We start from the raw sequence: 18,591 nt of genomic DNA, 5'->3' as shown, positions 1-18,591 counted from the left end.
ATCCGATTGGCCAGCAGTAGGCCTATTGTGCACTTGATTTGCTCTCTGGGCCGGCGGGAAGGAAGAATTTGTACCTTAAGACACATGAAATGGTTCAAAATGGCAACAGTTCACCTACCCGGCGAACCTGCTTATCCACTTGTCCTTCAGACAAGGTGACTGAAATGGCTGTTGTGTTGTTTGATGCAAGAAACCACTTTACAAAATAAAATACATTATTTTCCCCATACCATTATTACAGAGTGTGGTGGATGAATCAGAATTAGTTGGGTAACATAGATAATTAAGATGTCTTATCTGCATAATATGCTTATGTGATATACTTGTTATTAGGATGTATCCCTTCGGACTCTGGTGTTGGCAGTTGCACTTCTTCCCTCAGCTGGGGCTCAGTCACCTGGGGCTCAGTCACCTGGGGCTCAGTCACCTGGGGCTCAGTCACCTGGGGCTCAGTCACCTGTGGCTCAGTCACCTGGGGTCAGTCACCTGGGGCCTTAGAGAGGGGGAGAGGTCAGGCTTGTTTTTCACATGTCCCTGGTGCTATGCAGAATATCAGAAAGGGAAGAGGACAGGAGGGAACATTGTCTTCGTATGTGAATGTATCTGTTAAACCATGTGAAGGGATGGTGTGATTAATGGGGAACCAATTACAGGTTTCCACAAGGTCTGTGCGCCAGTCACTCCCTCCTTTGGCCTTGGGGGATGTGTGTGGTAGTGTCTGAAGTTGACAATTGATTTATGCCATTGGTCGAGTTGGTGTTTTTGTGCTAGGAGTAACAGGAACGAGATAGGAACCTCGTCTTAGGGACCAAACTGAACGATCATTTATAGCGAATGCTATCTGGCTACGGGACACTCCTTTCTCATTTATAAATTCTCACCTTGTTACCCATTCTATGTATCTGTTGTTCGTCATGTAGGTTGAAAGTGGTGTATCTTGGTTATAAAAGACCTTTGTACTTTTGTTTTGCCACTCTCAACAGATCATTAGAAAATGGTGAATCGTTGACAAGTCATTGCTATTGCAAAGCTCTTTTTATTAAAGATGTAGTTTAAGTATAACTCTGACTTGTGTGATAAGTTTGTCTCTTCTTATTTTATAGTAGAGAAATTAACCACCACAAGAGAATCAGACAAATTATGCTACCCTCTGCCTAATGGCTTAACTACCTGGAAGACCAGGGGTATTGAATTTAGCCAATCACTGAACTGATCAATTAGCTCAGTTGGTCAGGGGTAGTGCCTAGTGGGAACAAAATCCTGCAGCACCTGCGTTATCCCACCAACAGGGTTGTCTACCCCTGAACTAGAAACTGAATTTACCACCGCACATTGACTCTGTACCGGTACCCCCTGTATGTAGCCTTGCTACTGTTATTTTACTGCTGCTCTTTAATTATTTGATACTGTCATTTTAGGTTTTTTACTTATCTATTTTTTACTTAACACTTATTTTTCTTAAAACTGCATTGTTGGTTAAGGGCTTGTAAGTAAGCATTCCACTGTTGTATTTGGCGCATGTGACAAATACGATTTGATTTGATTTGAACAAATGTGCACATGTGGCTATAATTGGCTCTGTGATCTCAAATAGGAATCTAGGCTACTCTTTGACAGCAGGTGATGGAAAAACTGCTGGCAGGTGATGCAAAAACCTGCTTCCTACTCTGATGAGCTGCTCAGTGGGCTCCGCCTACTACAAAATCACCAACTCAGTCTTAAAGTTAGATTTGGTTTGTTGCATTGAAAGGGCCTCTTATGATTACGATGTTGATTCAATGTCAATTTTCACAGTGGAGGGAAAATTGTATCTGTCTAAAATTTAACTTGGCACAGACATCAATTCAACGTCTATTCCGAGTTGGTTCAACATAATTTAATTGAAATGACGTGGAAACACTGTTGATTCAACCAGTGTGTGCGCTGTGGCAGGAAAGATTCCCTACATTTTAGTGAAGTTCAATCTCGTGCGTCTCGCGGGCTGGCAATTATTTTGTGCAGGACGGCTCCAGGAGCTGCGTGGCCGAGCATGCGAGCAGCTTAGAGGCTTACCGCCTTTATCCCTCACCCCCTTACCCTGTCTCTTATACACATCTAGATGTGTATAAGAGACAGGGGTAAACTCTAGAACAGTGGTCACCAACCTTTTCTGAGTCAAGATCCCTTTGAGTCAAAATGCAAGCCGAGATCTACCTCTCAGATTTTTTTTTTAACATGACTTAAAAAACGTAAGCCTATGTGACATTAACCAATTAAAGAGCATTGGGCCAGTAAACGAAAGGTTGGTRGATCGAAAGGTAATAATCTGTCGTTCTGCCCCTGAACAAGGCAGTTAACCCACTGTTCCTAGGCTGTCATTGTAAATAAGAATTTGTTCTTAATTAACTGACTTGCCTAGTTAAATCAAGGTTAAATAAAAAAAAATAACTCCAACCGCCCGCGGGCCGGATTGGATATGTATGTATGGGGAAATGTACAGTCTTTTTAAACTCCTGACCTCTACACAGCAAACAACTGTTTTCACCTTACATTTTGGACAACACATATAGCCTTCAGATTATCTATACAGTTTACTTAATCAATAAGACTTGTTCATAATATGTATTTTATTTTTCGTTGCTACGCAGCAGACAAAGAAAAATKTAAAAATAATCTGACAATGTATGCTTTTAACTATAGACAGACCATCTTATCATAGTATAATTTATTTGTATTTTCATGTGTTGCCAGTGAGTACGGTTACRTGCACGCAATAATACAATTATTGTGGATAGTGAGATTAATATAACAGTTTGTTTAAAATGTTTACATGCTTTGCAAGGAAGGATCGGACCCTTTTTCCCCCAAATATTTGCCTAAAATGACATACCCAAATCTGCCTGTAGCTCAGGACCTGAAGCAAGGATATGCATATTCTTGATATCATTTGAAAGGAAACACTTTGAAGTTTGTGGGAATGTAAAATTATTGTAGGAGAATATAACACATTAGATCTGGTAAAAGATAACACAAAGAAAAAAGCATGCGTTTTTTATTTATTTATTTTGTACCATCATCTTTGAAATGCAAGAGAAAGGCCATATTGTATTATTCCAGCCCAGGCGCAATTTAGATTTTGTCCACTACATGGCAGCAGTGTACATGCACATGTTTAGACTGATCCAATGAACCATTACATTTCTGTTCAAAATGTTGTATCAAGACTGCCCAAATGTGCTTAATTCGTTTATTAATATTTTTTCAAGTTCATAATTGTGCACTCTCCTCAAACAATAGTATTTTATTATTTCACTGTAATAGCTACTGTTAATTGGACAGTGCAGTTAGATTAACAAGAATTTAAGCTTTCTGCCCATATCAGATATGTCCTGGGATTTTTTTTGTTACTTACAACCTCATGCTAATCTTATTAGCCTACGTTAGCTTAACCGTCCCGCGGGGGGGGACACCAATCCCGTAGAGGATAAACGATATCCCTAATAATCTTGTTTACTCGTGAGACTTTTATTAATGCAGAAAATCGTGATTCAAAATCAACGTTCTACCCCAGTGACCATGTAATTTTTTCGAAGCCTATTTGATTCTGAGTTTGTACATATAAAGTTTGCATGTGTAAACTACTTCTGAGATGCAGACTTTCAGAAACTCACTTAACTCAGGCTACCGGTGCATGAGCAGATCAAATACACAGCTGCAATGCTACTGGAATGCCGATTAAGCTGTTTACGTGTCCTAACAATTTGAAAGAATACTCAGAAAACCAGGTGTTGTAAACGATGTATGCTTCTTTTGATTTTGACCTCACGCCAATTAACATAAGCAGAGTAAGCAGAGTGTTTACATGTATTTTTCCATTCTCGGGCCTACTGCCATAATCAGTTTAATATCGAATTATTATTGTGAAAGTTAAAATACTCAGTCTGGACTCTGTTTCAACAGGTTCGGATGTGGATGCATAAAAATATAWTTACTAGAACAGATATTCCCATTGAAGTMAACATTTTGTGATGGGTGGACCGGCGGCCATATTGAGTGTACCARTCAAATACCTGTGGACTGAGGGGCTTTGTCTATTCTATTAATTCTGTTTCTGTGTGGAAGTTGAACAGAGAGGAGGTGATCATCATTAGCAACAATATACAGTATGATTTCACAGCGCCTCAGCAATTCATATTTTCTGAGGCAACAGAATAACAGAAAGATTAGGTGGTTCTGTGAAGATTAACATACAATATTGTATAATTATAACAAAAACGTAGGCTTGGTGCCTGTTGGGTAAATCCCACTTGACGTAGAAGTTCACACGATGGACTGCTTAATTGCTGAAGAAAGATCAATGGGTAGAAGAAGTCTGATGATCCCTCTTCACATGACGACACACTTCTCCTCAGCCACCTGTTGTATCTCTGTCATGGTGGTCTGGGCTTTGGTYTTCAGCTGGTCCATGTCCATGTTCTGCAGTTGATGTAGCTGTCCTAGTAGTGAGTCGTTCACCGCCTCCTCCTCCTCATCCTCGTCCACCATCTTGGCTAGGTCCTCAGGGAGATCCAGGTCATCTCCCGCCATCTTCACCATGGCTTCGTCCTGGCCACTCTGAGAAACAGACACATAGTCAGAAATATATACACTGAACAAAAATATAAAYACAACATGTAAAGTGTTGGTCCCATGTTTCATGAGATGAAATGTTCCATACATCCCTGTTAGTGAGCATTTCTCATTTGCCAAGGTAATCCATCCACCTGACAGATGTTGCAAATCAAGAAGCTGATTAAACAGCATGATCATTACACAGGTGCACCTTGTGCTGGGGTCAATAAAAGGCCACTTTTAATGTGCAGTTTTGTCACACAACACAATACCACAGCTGCCTCAAGTTTTGAGGGAGCATGYAAATGGCATGCTGACTGCAGGATTTCCCACCAGAGCTATTGCCAGATAATTGAATGATCGTTTCTCTACCATAAGCCGACACCAAAGTCATTTTRGWGAATTTGGAAATACGTCCAAACGGCCTCACAACCACAGACCACATGTAACCACGCCAGCCCAGGACTTCCACATCCAGCTTCTTCACCTGCGGGATCGTCTAAGACCAGTCACCTGGACAGCTGATGAAACTGAGGAGTATTTCTGTCTRTAATAAAGMCCTTTTGTGGGGAAAAACTAATTCTGATTGGCTGGGCTTGGCTTGGCTCCCCAATGGGTTCTTGTGATGGTAATCATGTGACAGTGTGTGACATCACAAAGAAGACCCAAAGAAGACCCAATGTGATGAGGTGAGTAAATCTCTCTGAAACATTTGATGATTTCACCTTTTCACCCTCTAGTAACCTTTGTAACAAAAACGCATGTCCTTCAGTACAACACACTTTTAACGCTATTATTTTATAAAAACATATATTAAATATGAAAAGTAAGGATAGTTTTTATCGGTCAAGGTCATTACTTTATATAGGTGGCCAAGGAACTGCCAGTTAAATATGTTTATGTATGAAATCCATCCTTCAGTATCACGCTTTTGTCYTTCAGCACAACACAGTTTAATGTTATACCACAATGTCCCCCGTTATGCTGAATGACATTAGCTTTGTTATCCCATGTTTTCACTAGTTTACAACATTTAATCATGCAATTCATATTTACTTGTTGTATGAATACTGAATATGAATATTTTAAACTATTTTRTGGCATTTGAAGGTATTTCAAGGCACATTATCTTTATACTGTAGATGCCATTGTCCAAAAAGGAGAGGGCTGCACGGCACAGACAAAAGACTAACGCAGATCCAGTTGCTAGGGAGGAAAGACTAGCCAGAAGAAAAGCAAGGTATTGTTTACATGGTTTCATGCTACTGTCAGCAACAGAATAGGATATAAAGCTGGGTGGATAACACTTAACATTAAGTTACACTATTACACTGTAGTTAACATTTTATTGCACTACAGTTAAGATATAACTGATTAATTATATTAGTTAATATAATATGACACACACACACCCACACACACACACACACATACTCACAATTATGGATTAAAAATGGATTATGAATTATATTAATAGCTGCTTCACATTTGGGGCACTTTATGAAAAATCGAGACAGTACAAGTTTGAATTGAAGTAGTTTGATAGGCATTTTATGTAGCTATTTTGTGCATGTTTCTTGAAATTGCATTTGTGTACCTGCATTGAATAGAGAATTTACCAGTTACAGTGTAACAATGCATAATTACAACATTAACTATCATGTAATAATCGTGTAATAATGCTACTTAATGCAATGCAAAGTGTTGCCGCAKGCTCAAATTATAGTAAAGTGATTATTATTAACATTAGCAAATGAAATAGTAACAGCACATGTTTGAGAGAGAAAGGGAGAAGTATGTTGCATAGTAAAACCCATGTTGTTTAGTGTGTGGCGTACGGGTCATTCTTCTCTAGAGAAGAGATCTAAATTCAGCTAGCATTTTAAACATCTTATCCTGTTTCTTTACACAGTTTTATAACTTCAAAAATAGCGAAAAGAAAAATACTATTGCTGCTACTAATAATAGTTCATAGGATCATTWTTGTTATTGCTGAAGGATTCACATTTAATCAATATTTGTGGGCCGTAGTGATATGTGTTATTCAGGGTAACAAAATACTGTCATACAGTATAACACCAGTATTTTATATTAAAATACAATAACTTTGTTTTGTTGACTCAGAGAGACAAAAACACATCTCAAAAGATGAAGTTAAAGATATTTTCATAGATTTTAGATTTTCTTTCAGTGTAAGGCAGGAAGTTTTGTGTAAAAAAACCTTCAACCAATTTTGAGTTGTACCGTGACACATCAAATATGTGGTTTTCAAAATAAAATAATGTCATTTTTTTCTGGGGAGTTATATTTCTGCCAGTCTAAACATGGATATACAACCTTGTGATTTTGAAAAATGGGCATAATATTTAAACAATGTTTAAATCATTCAGTGTTATACTGAATGACATTTTACTAGGGTACATAAAAAATTATTTATTGGCTTTATTCTTGAATATAACTAATATAAGGGCGTAGGTGACACTCCAATGAACATTAAAAAAGCCTTTTAGGGAATTGTAATTGCTGTTTAATTTTTTTGCTACTTTGAAAACCTTATAAGACTTTTACCCATATATATATGGCCATGAATGATTGGGCTCTGACAGTCATGTTTCTATTGTCTACAGGGGATCAACGTGATAATTGGGGGGTAAGGGGCTAACTCATGTATTTTAAGTTCCACGTATCTGAAKTTAGTAGTCAGGCCTACACAGAGTTGATTACGTTACTTTCTAAATCAAATCAAATCTAATCGTATTGGTCACATGCATGTGATTCGCAGATGTTATTGCGGGTTTAGCGAAATGCTTGTGCTTCTAGCTCCGACATTGCAGTAATATCTAACAAGTAATATCAGTAAGGAACCTTTGGATTACCCAAATTCAGTAATATAATCAGATTACTTTGATACTTTTGGATTACTTTCCCCTTAAAACTTTTTTAGGATAGGGGGCAGCAATCGGAATTTTGGATGAAAAGCGTGCCCAAAGTAAACTGTCTGCYACTCAGGCCCAGAAGCTAGGATTAGCATATAATATTTGGTAGATTTTGATAGRAAACACTCTAACGTTTCTAAAACTGTTAAAATTATGTCTGTGAGTATAACAGAACTTATTTGGCAGGCGAAACCCCGAGGACAAACCATCCAGGATTTTTTTGTTTGTTGAGGTGACAGTGTTTTCAATGGTTTCTACGTGGATCTAGATTTCTAAGGCACTTGTTTGCAGTTCCTGTCGCTTCCACTGGATGTCAACAGTCTTTAGAAATTGGTTGATGTTTTTATTTTGAGTAATGAAGAAGTATGGCTGTTCAGAATGAGGGTCGAGTCTAGTGTACTGTTGTGGTTGGGGCGCACGACCTGAAAGCTCGCTCCACTTTGCTTTCGTCCTGAATTGAACACAGTTTATCCCATCTTAAATTTGATCGATTATTTACGTAAAAAAATACCAAAAGTTGTATTAGGAAAGTTGTTAGAAATGTTTGGATCAAGATTACAGGTAACTTATTAGATATTTTGTAGTCATGTTGTGCGAGTTGGAACCGKTGTTTTTCTGAATAAAACGCACCAAATAAATGGACATTTTGGAGATAACAACGGAATTTATCGAACAAAAGGACCATTTATGATGTTTATGGGACATATTTGAGTGCCAACAGAAGAAGATCTTCAAAGGTAAGGCATGAATTATATCGTTATTTCTGAGTTTTGTGTGGCGCCTGGCGGGTTGAATTATGATTGTCATGTGTTTGTTTGATGGGGTGCTGTCCTCAGATAATAGCATGGTTTGCTTTTGCCGTAAAGCCTTTTTGAAATCTGACACGGTGGCTAGATTAACAAGAAGTTAGGCTTTAATTTGGTGTATTGCACTTGTGAATGTATGAAAGTTAAATATTTCTAATACTTTTTTTTTTTTTTTTTTGCGCTCTGCAGTTTCACCGGATGTTGTCGAAACATTCCGCTAGCAGAACCCCTATCCCAAACAGGTTATTAAGAGGCATTAGAACAACATCTCCACTTCGCACAAGGGTGCGTGCTCAGCACCCTCCTGTACTCCCTGTTCACCCATGACTGTGTGGCCATGCACGCCTCCAACTCAATCATCAAGTTTGCAGACGACACAACAGTAGTGGGCTTGATTACCAACAACGACGACAACGACGAGACAGCCTACAGGGAGAAGGTGAGGGCACTCAGAGTGTGGTGTCAGGAAAACAACCTCTCACTCAACGTCAACAAAACAAAGGAGATGATCGTGGACTTCAGGAAACAGCAGAGGGAGCACACCCATAACCACATCGACGGGATAGTAGTGGAGAAGGTGGAAAGTGTTTAGTTCCTCAGCGTACACATCACAGACAAACTGAAATGGTCCACCCACACAGACAGTGTGGTGAAGAAGGCTTGTCACCTAAAACCCTGACAAACTCCTATAAATGCACAGTTGAGAGCATCCTGTCGGGCTGTATCCCCGCCTGATACGGCAACTGCCTCGCCCTCAACCGCAAGGCTCTCCAGAGGGTGGTGCGGTCTGCACAACGCATCACCGGAGGCAAACTTCCTGCCCTCCAGGACACCTACAGCACCGGATGTCACAGGAAGGCCAAAAAGATCATCAAAGACAACAACCACCTGAGCCACTGCCTGTTCACCCCGCTACCATCCAGAAGGTGAGGACAGTATAGGTGCATCAAAGCTGGGACCGAGAGACTGAAAACAGCTTTAATCTGTTAAACTGCCATCACTAACACGTAACATGTAATCAGTTAGTCACCTACCCTGGGCCGACATTAAGTCAGCTCTTACCTCAGGTAGGCGGTACTTGTCCCTCAGGCAGGACCTCAGGTTGGCCCTCTCCGCCTTCTTTGTGGCAAACTCCTTGTCCCGCTCCATCCTGCAAGGTAAAGAAAGTCACTTCGATTGAACTCCCTCAAGTGTGTTAATTCTATAGATACGGAATCAAATTCACATCAAAAAGTACATATAAAAACTAAAGGGCTAAGAAATGTTTACTGACAACCTTACCTGACCAGGAGAAACCTTGGGCCCTAGATATATCATATATAGGATATGGTCAGGTAGGTGGAGATAGAGATGGTCCTGGCTAGAGATAGGGTTGGGAACAATAGGTTCATGGAATTCAAATGGAGGCCAGGGAGGAAGGGATTATAATGACAGCAAGAACATGACTAAGCAAGATCACAGTATTTGCCTCAATATATTACTATACTATTACTATTTGATTATTTAGCATCTCTTGGTGATGTTTTTTTTTCTTCATATAAGGACAAAGTAAATTGTCCCTCATGTCTTTGATTAGAGGGGGACTAAGGTCAGACTGTATACAGGTCCTTGGGTTTCCTTTAGGGAAAAGATAGATAGACTTATAAGCGCTATTATAACCATGTTGTTAAATATGGAAGTAGATGTTTCTCCATACCAAGCCAGTGTAGACGTGAGGGATAGAACTCTGCCTCTGTGACCAAAATCCGTCCTTAAAGTGACAGTCTTTAATTTTGTCTGTCATTTTTTATTATTAAATATTTTACTTGRTTTTTAATAATATGACTTATAAATACTGTACCTTACTGAGACTATTTTRTTCAACATATTTTCTTCAGTATGTGTACTGTATTTATACCTGGGGTATCATGTTCAACAAGTTCAAAAATCACTGGAGGACGTCTTTAACAAGCGACTTCCCTTAAAAAGTAACTTCTCGTTTTGAAAATAGCGTATGTGGCATCGATATGAGTCTGAAACATTTTCTCTAGTGTCAAAATTGACTACAAAATGTAAATAGGATAATTTTGGTCATATAGTCAGTCTCGTCCAAAACTGAGGTTTGGGGGATGATGTAAAAAAAAAAAGATGTCACATAATGAAGGGTACCGTAACGGTTTTCCTTGGGTTGGGTTTATTTATATCCTGTCCACATGTCCACAGCTGGGAGCACCCAATTAATCATTTCGGAGCACAGCTGCWWGGACCCGATSGTAATGCCCATGGTCAATTTGGTTTGACATTCGATATCCCTATGGGGCTAGTTAGGGACCAACAGTAAATTACACAATGTTTTAAAATGTCAATCGCTCCAAATTTCACTGACCTAAATAACTCAAACCAACTAYAAATTGTAGAAATGCATATACAAATATTGAAAGCATTTAATGAGACAACTAAAAGGTGTGCAAAATTAAAATATTGTCCCATTTATATTGTGTAATTTATTGACGGTCCCTAACTAGCCCCAGAAATAGGCTATCCAATGTCAAACCAATTTTGCCACGGTTGCAAAGCAGCAGCGGCTGAAATTAATTGGCGAAAGAAGTTGGCTAGCACTAACAGGACACAATACTTGTTAAGACTGTTTCAAGATATCTAGAAGGGTGAGTGACTGTAACTGTGTACTGTTTTTGGAGAGGGAATGTACAAACGCTTGCCACGTGGGAACACATACAAGAGATACCCACATTAAACCACCTGGTATAGAGGTCCTGGATGGAAGGGAGCTCTGCCCCAGTGATCTACTTGGCCATCATCACCACCCTCTGTGGCACCTTGCGATCGAGGGCGGTGCAGTTGCCATACCAAGCGGTGATGCAGCCAGTCAAGATGCTCTCAATGGTGCAGATCTACAACTTTTTGAGGATCTGGGGTGCCATGCAATACTGTTCAACCTCCTGAGGGGGAAGAGGCACTGTGGCACCTTCTTCACGACTGTGCTAGTGTGGACCATATTAAGTACTTAGTGATGTGGACACCGTGGAACTTGAATCTCTCTACCCGCTCCACTAAAACCCTGTCGATGTGAATGGGGGTGCGCTCACCCCTCCATTTCTTATTGTCCAAGATCAGCTCCTTTGTTTTGTTTTAAGATTGCTGACGACACAACAGTGGTAGGCCTAATCACCGACAACGATGAGACGACCTATAGAGAGGAGGTCAGAGAACTGGCAGTGTGGTGCCAGGACAACAACCTCTCCCTCAATGTGAGCAAGAGAAAGGACCTGATCGTGGACTACAGGAAAAGACGGGACGAACAGGCCCCCGTTAACATCGACGGGGCTGTAGTGGAGCGGGTCGAGAGTTTCAAGTTCCTTGGTGTCCACATTACCATCAAACTATCATGGTCCAAACATACCAAGACAGTTGTGAAGAGGGTACGACAAAACCTTTTCCCCCTCAGGAGACTGAAAAGATTTGGCATGGGTTCCCAGATCCTCAAAAGGTTCTACAGCTGCACCATCGAGAGCATCCTGACCGGTTGCATCACCGCCTGGTATGGCAACTGCTCGGCATCTGACCGTAAGGCGCTACAGAGGGTAGTGCGAACGGCCCAGTACATCACTTGCCATCCAGGACCTATATAATGGGCGGTGTCAGAGGAAAACCCATAAAATTGTCAGAGACTCCAGTCACCCAAGGTATAGACTGTTTTCTCTGCTWCCGCAYAGCAAGCGGTACCGGAGTGCCACGTCTAGGACCAAACGGCTCCTCAACAGCTTCTACTTCTATTAGACTGCTGATCAATTCATAAAAATCGCCACCGGAAAATGTACATTGACACCCCACCCCCTTCCCTTTTGTACACTGCTGCTACTCACTGTGTGTTTGTTACCTATGCATAGTCACTTCGCCCCCACCTACATGTACAGATGACCTCAACTAGCCTGTTCCCCTGCACACTGACTCGGTACCAGTGCCCCCTGTATATAGCCTTGTTATTGTTATTATTATTGTGTTACTTTTTAATATGACTTTTTATGTTTGCCTACTTGGTAAATATTTTCTTCTTCTTGAACTGCACTGTTGGTTAATAAGGGCTTGTAAGTAAACATTTCACGGAAAAGTKTATTTAGCGCATGTGGCAAATAAAGTTTGATTTGATTTGAGTCATGCATGGCCACACAGTCATGGGTGAACAGGGAGTACAAGATGGGACTAAACACACACCCCTGAGGGGCCCCCGTGTTGAGGGTCAGCGTGGCAGATGTGTTGTTACGGGTTGGAGCATGTGTGGTTACCAGTTGCTGACTCTGGAGCAATAGCAGTGGAGCAGGAAAAGGAAGAGAGGAGGAAGTAAAAGAAGAAGAAGTAAAAGAAGTAAAAGAAGAAGAAGAAGTAGAAGAAGAAGAAGTAAAAGAAGAAGAAGTAAATAAAGAAGAAGAAGAAGAAGGGTTGTCTTGAGCACAGCGCTGGTCAGTTATTACACCAGAATTGCATTATCTTACGTCAGAGTTATTGGAGGGACTAGCATCGACATGTTGTAGTAGTGACGCCACCTGTCGGAAGACAGTGGCCCAGACCCTAATCCCCCTGACCCCTGCCTGGCCAGGCTTACATGAGCCTAATGCTACTACCCCCAGTCATTACAATAAGCCATGCTGCCTGGAGCCTACAGCCTACAGTTCTTATACCTGCCTTTCACTGACATCACCTGAGCCTCACACCCACACACATCAACCCCCCCCCCCCCACCCCCCCCCCCCCCCCCCCCACACACACACACAAACACAAGCACACATATTATTCACACATAATTGCTCTCATGCACACCAACACACACATGTATGTATGTGCACTCAGGCATGTATGTGTTGGTGGGCAGTGACATGGATACATGTGCTCATAAACATGTAACACCATGTGCCTGTCGTTGTGCTCTACCCGCCCTCTGTGAAAGGCAAACACTCGTGGCTTGACAGAAGCTAGTGTTGAAATTAGGCTAATCACTAAACCACTCAACCAGTGTTTATATGATACACAGAAGGGCTTTATATACCTCTACTCTCTGTATAGCAGATGTCAAACACATAATGTGGTACTGTGTTAGTTATCAGACATAATGTGGTACTGTGTTAGTATCAGACTGTAAGGCCACTACCTTTGCTGCTCTAGACAGACCAATGGAAGATGGTTGTGACATTAACATTGGCACACTCTACAGTCATGTTATGAAGCTAGATAGGTCTCTGAGAGTTGTAGTAGATGTTACTGTCTGTAGCATCAAAATGTTTTGCTGGTAAATTAGGCCAGCTAGCACCTTTTGCGTTATTCATTTAGGCCAGATAGTACCTTTTCATTATTCATTTAGGCCAGATAGTACCTTTTCATTATTCATTTAGGCCAGCTAGCACCTTTTGCAATATTCATTTAGGCCAGCTAGCACCTTTTGCAATATTCATTTAGGCCAGCTAGAACCTTTTGCATTATCATTTAGGCCAGCTAGTACCTTTTGCTTTAATCATTTAGGCCAGCTAGTACCTTTGCGTTATTCATTTAGGCCAGCTAGCACCTTTTGCATTATTAATTTAGGCCAGCTCTACCTGTTGCGTTATTCATTTAGGCCAGCTAGCACCTTTTGCCTTATTAATTTAAGCCAGCTAGCACCTTTTGCAATATTCATTTAGGCCAGCTAGAACCTTTTGCATTATTCTTTAGGCCAGCTAGAATTGTTTGCATTATTCATTTAGGCCAGCTAGTACCTTTTGCAATATCATTTAGGCCAGCTAGCACCTTTGCCTTATTAATTTAAGCCAGCTAGTACCTGTTGCGTTATTCATTTAGGCCAGCTAGCACCTTTTGCCTGATTAATTTAGGCAGCTAGTACCTTTTGTATTAATCATTTAGGCCAGCTAGCACCTTTACATATTAATTTAGCCCAGCTACCTGTTGCGTTATATCATTTAGGCCAGCTAGCACCTTTTGCATATTCATTTAGGCCAGCTAGCACTTTTCGTTATCATTTAGGCCAGCTAGCACTTTGCGTTATTCATTTAGGCCAGCTAGCACCTTTTGTATTATTCATTTAGGCCAGCTGTACCTTTGCATTATTAATTTAGGCCAGCTAGCACCTTGTCATTATTCATTTAGGCCAGCTAGCACCTTTTGCATTATTCATTTAGGCCAGCTAGCACCTTTTGCCTGATTAATTTAGGCCAGCTAGGACCTTTTGTATTAATCATTTAGGCCAGCTAGCACCTTTTACGTTATTAATTTAGGCCAGCTAGTACCTTTTGCATTATTCATTTAGGCAGCTACACTTTTGCGTTATTCATTTAGGCAGCTAGCACTTTTGCGTTATTCATTTAGGCCAGCTAGCACCTTTTGTGTTATTCATTTAGGCCAGCTAGTACCTTTTGTATTAATCATTTAGGCCAGCTAGCACCTTTGTACGTTATTAATTTAGGCCAGCATACCTTTTGCATTATTCATTTAGCCAGCTAGCACTTTTGCGTTATCATTTAGGCCAGCTAGTACCTTTGCGTTATTCATTTAGGCCAGCTAGCACCTTTGCATTATTCATTTAGGCCAGCTAGCACTTTGCGCTTATTCATTTAGGCCAGCTAGCCTTTTCGTATCATTTAGGCCAGCTAGCACCTTTGTTATTCATTTAGGCCAGCTAGCACCTTTTGCATTATTCATTTAGGCCAGCTGCAGTTTGCGTATTCATTTAGGCCAGCTAGTACCTTTTGCGTTATTCATTTAGGCCAGCTAGTACCTTTTTCATTATCATTTAGGCCAGCTAATACCTTTTTTCATTCTTCATTTTTGATCTGCTAGCACCTTTTGTTAATCATGGCCAGCTGACCTTTTGCTTATTCATTTACAGCTAGCACCTTTGCGTTATTCATTTAGGCCAGCTAGCACCTTTTGCAGTTATTCATTTAGGCCAGCTAGCACCTTTGCGTTATTCATTTAGGCCAGCTAGCACCCTTTTGCGTTATTCATTTAGCCAGCTAGAATTTTGCGTTATTCATTTAGGCCAGCTAGACCTTTTGCGTTATCATTTAGGCCAGCTAAGCACTTTTGCGTTATTCATTTAGGCCAGCTAGTACCTTTTTCATTATTCATTTAGGCCAGTCTAGTACCTTCTGCGTTATTCATTTAGGCCAGCTAGCACCTTTGCGTTATTCATTTAGGCCAGCTAGCACCTTTGCGTTATTCATTATAGGCCAGCTAGCAACCTTTGCGTTATTCATTTAGGCCAGCTAGTACCTTTGCGTTATTCATTTAGGCAGCTAGTACCTTTTGCGTTATTCATTTAGGCCAGCTAGCCACCTTTTGCGTTATTCATTTAGGCCACTAGCACCTTTCGCGTTATTCATTTAGGCCAGCTAGTACCTTTTGCGTTATTCATTTAGGCCAGCTAGTACCTTTGCGTTATTCATTTAGGGCAGCTAGTACCTTTTGCGTTATTCATTTAGGCCAGCTAGTACCTTTTGCGTTATTCATTTAGGCCAAGCTAGCAACCTTTTTGCGTTATTCATTTAGGCCAGCTAGTAACTTTTTTTATTAAAGTTCTGACAGGTTACTGTAAGTAGCGAGTTCAAGTTCATGTCACGTTAGCATGAAATAAATCTTCTGTTTTCATTACGTGAAATCACAGTTCCTCAGCTGCTCTCTTCTTGTCCACAGTTACTTCCKAAATGTAATCCGTTACAGTTTCTAGTTACCTGTACAAAATTATAATCATTAACGTAACTTTTGGATTACCCAAACTCAGTAACATAATCTGATTACTTTCCCGTTAACTTTTAATTACTTTGTCCTTAAGAGCCATTAGAAGAGGACAAAAAATGATCCCATCAAACACATTTGGTTTGCCATCATAGGGGTTTCAGACTTGTGGTCAGACTTGCTCAGGTGGAACAAACTTAAACATGCGCCTTTTTTAAATTCTGAATTGAATGTCATTGAGAAAACAGAAACGTGTCATGATGTATTTTTTTTTCTCGCAAAACATCCTTTGTGAATTTAAAAGTAATCCAAGAAGTAATTATCTAGTTTTTCAAAGTTTGGGTGGTAACATAACTGATTACAGTTATTGTTTTTTTTAAACAATCTAATGAAATGTAACTGATTACATATAATCAGCCACTTCCAAAACCTGCTGTCCGGTATGCTAATATAGCATGTAAAAACATATGTCTTGAAACATAAATATTTTTTGACTAGTTCCACTGACTTGCCTCATCTGCTAATCTGCTATTGTGAGCAAATTAGCCATCCCTCATATTAGCCTAAATCTGGATTTAGGTTCAGATATAAAGACACATTGGTACACTTTGCTCTTTGGGGGTTTTAGCTAGGGTTAAGGGGTAATTAATTGGTACACTTTGACCTTTGGGGGTTTTAGCTAGGGTTAAGGGGTAATTAATTGGCTACACTTTGACTCTTTGGGGTTTTAGCTAGGGTTAAGGGTAATTAATTGGTACACTTTGACTCTTTGGGGTTTTAGCTAGGGTTAAGGGTAATTAATTGGTACCATTTGACCTTTGGGGGTTTTAGCTGGGTTAAGGGGTAATGAATTTATTATGAATTTGTTCAAAACACTATGCAAATAGAACTTGATCAGTTGATCAATTGATTGATTGGTTACTCACTTTCCTCAATAAGCTGTCGCTGGTACTCCTCAAACTCCTCTCTGGACATTCCTTTAGACTCAGGGGTCTCCTTCACCGCCTGCTGGCACCTCAACCTCTCCTCCTCCTCCTCCTCCCGTCATATCCTTCAACTTACTCCCCAGCATAGCCTTCATCATGAACGACATCCTGGACCAACTGATGAGCTACAGAACTACAGCGGAGCACTACAGGGGAAGGGAGGCAGCAGATTGTTAGAAAGAGGCCCACAACTGCCTCAAATGTAGATTGAGAGAGTAGCTAATCAAATTTTAAGAGAATAATTCCACAATGTTGACCTGCTCAGTGCAAATAGAGTTTTTTTGATTTGAAGAGTTAAGAAGAGCTGGGATGATGTTGTGTTCTTATGAGTATAACTTTCCCTGGTGTCACCATAAGCTGTTGTCTGTCAAGGTGAGGATCTGGGTGTCTATGTATTCTGTCTGGAGTAAAACCGCTCAAGAGATTAGCTTATTGCATGTAGCCTACTGACCAGTACTGAACAGGCGCCAGCCAGCCAGACCTCACCACTGGACCGAACACACAGTCAGACTACCTGGACCTACACACACAGTCAGTACTGAACCAACAGTCAGACTACCACCAACACACCTCGACACACACAACAGTCAGACTACCTGAACCCCACATACACAGTCGATGGACCACACAGTCAGCTACCTGGACCACATACCAGTCAGACTACCTGACCCCACACACACAGTCAGACTACTGACACTACACAGCACTACTGGACCCCACACACACAGTCAGGACTACCTGACCCACATACACAGTCAGACTACCTGGACCCCACATACACAGTCAGACTACCTGGCACACCTCGACTACTGCCCACACACAGTCAGATACTGCACTACCAGTCAGACTACTGGACCCACATACACAGTCAGACTACCTGGACCCCACATACACATCGACGACCCACTACACAGTCGACTACCTGGACCCCACATACACAGTCAGACTACCTGGACCCCACATACACAGTCAGACTACCTGGACCCCACATACACATCAACTACCTGACCCCACACACACAGTCAGACTACCTGAACCCACACACACAGTCAGACTACCTGGACCCCACACACACAGTCAGACTACCTGAACCCCACACACACAGCAGATACCTGAACCCCACACACACAGTCAGACTACCTGACCCCACACACAAGTCAGACTACCTGAACCCCACATACACAGTCAGACTACCTGGACCCCACATACACACAGTCAGACTACCTGAACCCCACATACACACAGTCAGACTACCTGAACCCCACATACACACAGTCAGACTACCTGAACCCCACATACACAGTCAGACTACCTGAACCCCACACACACAGTCAGACTACCTGAACCCAGTTGACCAGTGATGGTGTCTTGTGAAAGACTCACGTACCGTATGTCCTTGTGTCAAAATGAGAACAGTTGACTAAATGAGTGATTCTCAATTCTCTCCAGAGACTCCCGGTGGTTCCAGAGCTAGCACCCTGATTCAACTTGTCAATTAACACAACAATAACGCCTAAGGAATAATAAACTCTGTATGGTTTCTTCACAAGGATC

At 41.1% G+C, this 18,591-nt stretch overlaps 1 protein-coding gene across 1 annotated transcript; it reads right to left on the bottom strand.

The window, feature by feature from the left end:
• Positions 1-3,823: 3,823 nt before the first annotated feature.
• Positions 3,824-17,384, bottom strand: cplx4c (complexin 4c). Its single transcript, XM_070439120.1, is given in 6 exon segments — positions 3,824-4,593; positions 9,395-9,475; positions 11,361-11,368; positions 16,978-17,050; positions 17,052-17,183; positions 17,295-17,384. Coding segments are annotated over 5 exon segments (483 nt in total). The 5' UTR covers positions 17,145-17,183; positions 17,295-17,384; the 3' UTR covers positions 3,824-4,365.
• Between the last annotated feature and the right edge of the window lie 1,207 nt (positions 17,385-18,591).

Source organism: Salvelinus sp. IW2-2015, unplaced genomic scaffold (assembly GCF_002910315.2).
Source record: "Salvelinus sp. IW2-2015 unplaced genomic scaffold, ASM291031v2 Un_scaffold1421, whole genome shotgun sequence".
NCBI lineage: Eukaryota > Metazoa > Chordata > Actinopteri > Salmoniformes > Salmonidae > Salvelinus > Salvelinus sp. IW2-2015.
Note: the sequence above shows the minus strand (reverse complement) of the source record. Positions and strands in the feature narration are given on the sequence as shown.